At 48.0% G+C, this 5655-nt stretch overlaps 1 protein-coding gene across 1 annotated transcript; it reads left to right on the forward strand.

Moving 5' to 3' along the window:
• Positions 1-1335: 1335 nt before the first annotated feature.
• EMH_0042360 (adaptin N terminal region domain-containing protein, putative) lies at positions 1336-4800 on the forward strand (the record flags this gene model as incomplete). Its single annotated transcript, XM_013495730.1, has 2 exons — positions 1336-2798; positions 3360-4800. The coding sequence occupies 2 exons, from the start codon at positions 1336-1338 to the stop codon at positions 4798-4800; spliced, it is 2904 nt and encodes a 967-aa protein (XP_013351184.1).
• Between the last annotated feature and the right edge of the window lie 855 nt (positions 4801-5655).

A 5655-nucleotide genomic window follows, 5' to 3' on the forward strand; every position in this document is an offset into this window, starting at 1 on the left:
ATATATATATATATATATATATATATATATTATAATTAGCGTATTGTTTACAGCACCAGTGAAGGGTGCAATGAAGCTCTGTGGTGTTCTTGTTTCTTTATGTGTGTGTGCAAATGCTTTTTTCTGTTTTTTTTGTTTAACATTTTCTTGTGTTTATATAAACACTAAACAACTTATTGTGTGAGCGAGAGCCAAAATATCTATGGCTATTAGGCTCAAGAGGCCAGGAATCCCGTGTTTTTCTCTTTTTCTTTTCTTTTATATTCTTACTAATTCATAAAACTACACAAAAAGCTAAAAAAGATGAATGCAGCGACTGAGACCGGCAGCCATCGTCGGCGGCTGCTGTGAAGGCAATCCTTGTATAACTGTTGAGGAGTTTGTTTGCGGGGTACTGACAAGCATATAATAAAGTGTAATTTTAAACAAATACAACAAAAAATTGAGAAAACAAAACACAGATACCGGCGCTTTCTCTCAATACTTCAATTCATGAATTTCTTCTGCCCGGTCGCTTCTCCGGTCGACGGGGGGCTGCGACTCGTGTTGAATGTCGGTCGATCGTTGATGAATTATGAACGGTTTTTCTTGTTTTTTGTTTTTATAAATAAAACAAGTAATTCTCTATCTTTTGATCCAAAAGATCATCTTTTGGCTTTCTTGGTTACTGACAAATCAGCGGGTCGGTGGTGAGCTGTCTGCGCCGCTGTTGTAATCCCACGCATCCTTGTTCGCCTTCTTCTTCCTCGCCATTCAATTAAACATCCTCTTCTTATTGTAGAAATCTTTGTTTTCCATTCATTATCTTTATGCTTTACCCTGAGGGCCGAGGATTCTCTGCGGCTTCAAGCGGTCAGTCATCCTGAGCTCTCGTGTAGCGAGAGGTGACTGAGACGACAACGGATCCGCCTATTAAATGCGATGCCCCGTGTTTAGCTTTTATCCCTGAAAGGAAAGCAAGCATAAATAAACCTTTTCCACTGATTTCTGTCATTTTATTCGACGAAGAGCCGCAGGTTTCGCAGCAACTGAGAGGTAGCCTCGGTGGGCGTACGCGAGCATTCAGGATCGTACATAAACTGTCTGGGGCTCCTCGTTTCCCCTTTCTTCTTCTTTTTTCTGTTTTATCTGCACTCTTCGTCTCTCTACATACATGGGTATCTTCTCCGTCTGTATCTCCGCTAGCAAGCGGTGGCCTGCTGGCCTCCAATAGGGCTTTCTTATATTCTTACCTATTGCTTCATCGCTGCTGCAGCGCTGCTGCAGCGCTGCTGCAGCGTTGCTGCTTGCAGCCCTTGATCCCGCTGAAGCGCAGCTGAAAGCTGAGCTGAAGATATGGAGCAAGTGGGCAAGGTGCGGAGCGCGACGCAGGCGGCAGCTGCGCCGCTGGTGCAGAAAGCATCGGAGGGTGTTCGTGCGTTGCTGAAGTTTGTGAGCTCGAGTGAAAGCAGCTATTTCAAAGAGGGGGAGATACAGGCCAGCCAGATACGGCAGCAGCTATCAAGTCCCAGCACGGAGACGAAGTTAGTGGGCCTGCGTCGTGCAATAGCAGCAGAAGCTGCTGCTGCATGCACATACACTCCTGGGGCTGATGCGGGCTCTTCTTTGTTCTTTGCAGACGTACTAAAGAACCTATCTACCCCTGACTTCGAGCTCAAACGTCTGGTGTATCTATACCTCGTGCAGCATGCACATGAACACCCAGACTTGGCTCTGCTTTCTGTAAACTGCTATCAGAAAGATCTATACAGCAGCGCGCATGTGGTGAGAGCAGCAGCTCTCAAGTCTTTATCATCTTTATATCTTTTGGAGATTGTACAGCTGCTGCTGCACAGCCTCAAGCGTGCTGCAGCAGATACATCTCCACTCGTACGCAAAACAGCAGCGCATGCAGCAGCAAAAATTTATTTCTTAGATACAGACCAAAGAGAAGAGATTGTTGAATTGCTGCTGCAGCTTATAGGAGACGGAGAGCTAGCGGTATCAGGCGCTGCCTTGATCTCCTTTCGCCTCATCTTTTTTCAGTCTCTTCTCGAGGGGGCCCCAGCATCAGGGGGCCCCCCGGTGCAGCAGCAGCAGCAGCAGCAGCAGCAGGGGCCGTGCGTCAGCAATGGGGGCCCCGAGGGTGAGGTCTCTGATGCGGGGGCCCCCCCCTGCAGCAGCAGCAGCAGCAGGGTAGGCGGGGGCTGCTCACAGGAGGAGGCTTTGGCGCTGCTGCATCCTTTCTACTCTCGGCTCGTCACCAATCTGCCTCTGCTGCAGCCGGGGCCCCAGGTGGTAGCTGTTGATCTGCTTACAAGGTACTGCCGCTGTTTCTTTAAACAACCTGAACCAGCAGAAAAGGGCCCCCAGGGGGGCCCCCATGAGGGCCCCCAGGAAACCTCTTCATATCCGCGTGAAGCTGCAGACCACACAAACCACTCTCTTCACCTCGGCAGCGCTGGGGGCCCCCCTGGGGGCCCCGGTGGGGGCGCCGGTGGGGGCCCCCGCCTCTCGTCTCTCGCTTTCTTAGCCTCTCGGAACGTCGGGAAAGGCGGAGGGCCCCATGGGGGCCCCCAGGGGGCCCCTCATGGGGGCCCTATGCAGGGGGGCCCCCAGGGTGATATATCTAACGGGTGTGGGGGGGGTGTTGGTAAGAAGCAGTATAAGCCTGTGCCTGAAGATTACGAGAGGTTTCATGGGGCCCTTGAGTTGCTGCTGAGCAGCGACAGTGTAGCTGTTGTTGTGTCTGCTAGTGCTGCGGTGCAGTGTTTGTTTCCCCCTTCATGTTGGGGTTGTGTTGTGTTACCTTTGCTGCGGTGTATGTACACCTGCCCAAATGATTTCAAAGAAACGTTGCTGCGCGTGATCACTTCTTTTGTTTCTCTTTTTCCTTTTTTGTTTCAGCCGCATATAAGAGAATTTTTTCTTAAACAATCTGATTCACACCCCGTGCGTCAACAAAAACTTTATTTATTACAATGTTTTGGTTTAGCTTTCCCTTCTTGTTTGTCTGTGTTGCTGCCTGAGCTTCGGGTGTATGTACACTGGGCTGGTGATGAATCTCTTACAGCTACTACTTTTCGTGTATTAACTTTATTGGCTTTAGAACATAAACAAGCACAGATATTTTGCATGCGTTTGTTTGTTTCTCTTCTTGATTCTGCTTCTGCATGCGTTGCTGCTGAGGCTGTTGTAGGAGTAAGAACCCTAGTACAACAGAAACAGAGTGAGGAGGATAGTGAGACTCTGTCTCGGCTTGTATTACACTTAGCTGCTCAGCTTTCTCGTCTTTTCTCTCCTGCAGCAAGAGCATCGTTGATCTGGGTTATAGGCAAATACCACTACCAAGTATCCTGGGTTGCTGCTGATGCTCTCAGGCAGCTAGCCAGAGGATTCATAGATGAAGCAGAAGAGGTTAAGCTGCAAATTCTCCTCCTCGGCATGCGTCTATGGGCTTTTCACCGTCAAAACAGATTGAGGGGCCCCCAGGGGGGGGCCCCCAGGGAGGGGGGGGCCCCCAGGGAGGGGGGGGCCCCCAGGGAGGGGGGGGGCCCCCCTGCAGATACACTCAATACAGAACCCTATAAACAACAGGGAGAGCTGAAACGGCTGATTCCTCCCCCCTCACGGGCACAGAGCGAAGAACATTTCCCTCGATTAGATCTGCTGCTGCGGTATCTGCTGCAGCTTGCTGCGTTTGATAGAAGCTACGAAGTGAGAGATATGGGGAGAATGTATGGAGCTCTTATAGCAGCAGTAGAAACCCAGCAGCAGCAGCAGCAGCAGCAGCAGCAGCAGCAGCAGCAGGAGGAGGATGAAACACAGAAAGATATGCGCGTGTTTGCAGAACACTACTTGCATGCACTCTCAGCACCGACAGACCCTGTTGCTGCTGCAGCTAACCCTGCTGCTGCAGCAGCAGCTGCAGCAGCTGCTGCTGCTGGATGTAGCAGCAGCAGCAGCAGCAGCAGCAGTATTCTGCCTGGCTCCAACGAGCTCCGGGATCGGGATCGTGATGGGGATCGTTCGATCCCAGCCCCACAGGGTATAGAGTGGCCTTGCAGCTCTCTTGCTTTTCACTTGGGCTCTGTTCGTTTGTGTGGTTCTTTGCCTCTGCCTGCATTTGCTTCTATAGATTCAGATTCAGCACTAAGACAATACGAGACAGAAGAGGAGGCCCTCAGGGGTTCTTTCTTATCTCTTGGGGTACGGCCACCACAGAGGGGGGGCCCCCATCGGGGCCCCCATCAGGGGGCCCCCATGCACCTCAATAGCCCATCAGCTACACGGGGGGCCCCCCGTTCTATTTGTTCTGCTGATGTAATAAGACAAGAAAACGCAGCAACTCTTATGGGGAGAATAGATGGGGGTAGGAGGCCCCTGAGCCAGGGAGAGTTAGATTTGTTTTATGAGGGTGACCCTCTTGCTGATATAGAATGCTTAAATAGCAGCAGCAACAATGCTGCTTCTTCTTGCGCTAACAGCACGGAGTGTACAGGCACCCGATCGAGTGGTGGTGGGGCGGGAGAAGCTAGCAGCAGCAGCAGCAGCAGCAACAGCAACCCCAGTGAAAAAAATATAGAGACAGTATGGGGGGCCTTCGATGAGGGCCCAGCTGATATATATATTAAACAAACACCTGCAGTTACACCCGGGCTCAACACCCCTGTAGGTGGAATTGTTGTCGGCGAGGATGAAGAAAGCGATGAAGAGATGCAGCAGCAGCAGCAGCAGCAGCAGCAGCAGCAGCAGCAACAGCAGCAGCAGCAGCAGCAGCAGCAGCAGGCATGGGGTGTTGTTACTCCCCCTGTCTCATAGGCTTTCGGAAACGCCTCGAGGATATTTTTCTCTTCTTTGGGTCTTTTCTTTTTGACTTAATAAACAAAAATAAAATAAAATAAATTAAAATAAAATAAAATAAAATTAAATAAATTAAAATAAAATATAATTAAAGCGTGAATATTATTATAGGGAATAATAGAAACTGCATATACACCCCATTCGCACACACAGCAAGAAACATAGCTTAACAACAAACATAAATTATAAATAAACAGATATTTATACAAATATATTTTATTATTAAACATATTTTATTTTTATTATAAACATATCTTATTCACAAACACATCCTAGCGAGGAGAAAAGGCTATAGGGGCCCCACCTGATTTCTTTGTGTTCAGATACAGAAAGCCAGTTAGAGCTGCAATGCTGTTCGTGTTGCTGCTGATAGTGCTGCTGCTGCTGCTGCTGCTGCTGTCAGTGCGGTTGCTGCTGCTGCTGTTGGTGCTGCTGCTGCTGATGTTGCTGTTTCCGCTGCTCCACCTGCGTTTGTTTGAGGTGTATGTACACCGCAGATACAAGACGATACTGTTTCACCTAATTTGTTTTAATTGGCTTTTATTATGCCATTCGTTCCCTCAGGTAAACGTATAAAACAAAAAGAAAAGAAGAAAAACAAAGAAATAAAAACTAAAAAAAAAGCAAGAAATACAACAAATATACTAAGAAAAAAAGAAACAAAAGAAGATAATGTTGATGAGGATAAAAAGAAAACAGAAAAAAAAGTTTTAATTACAAATAATGAAATAAGACAAATCGCCACAAAGGCCAGCGCTACACAGCAACAACAACAAAAAAAAAAAAAAAAAAAAAAAAAAAAAAAAAAAAAAA

The sequence above is a fragment of the Eimeria mitis genome, genomic scaffold (assembly GCF_000499745.2).
Source record: "Eimeria mitis Houghton genomic scaffold, Emh_scaff1720, whole genome shotgun sequence".
NCBI classification, from domain to species: domain Eukaryota; phylum Apicomplexa; class Conoidasida; order Eucoccidiorida; family Eimeriidae; genus Eimeria; species Eimeria mitis.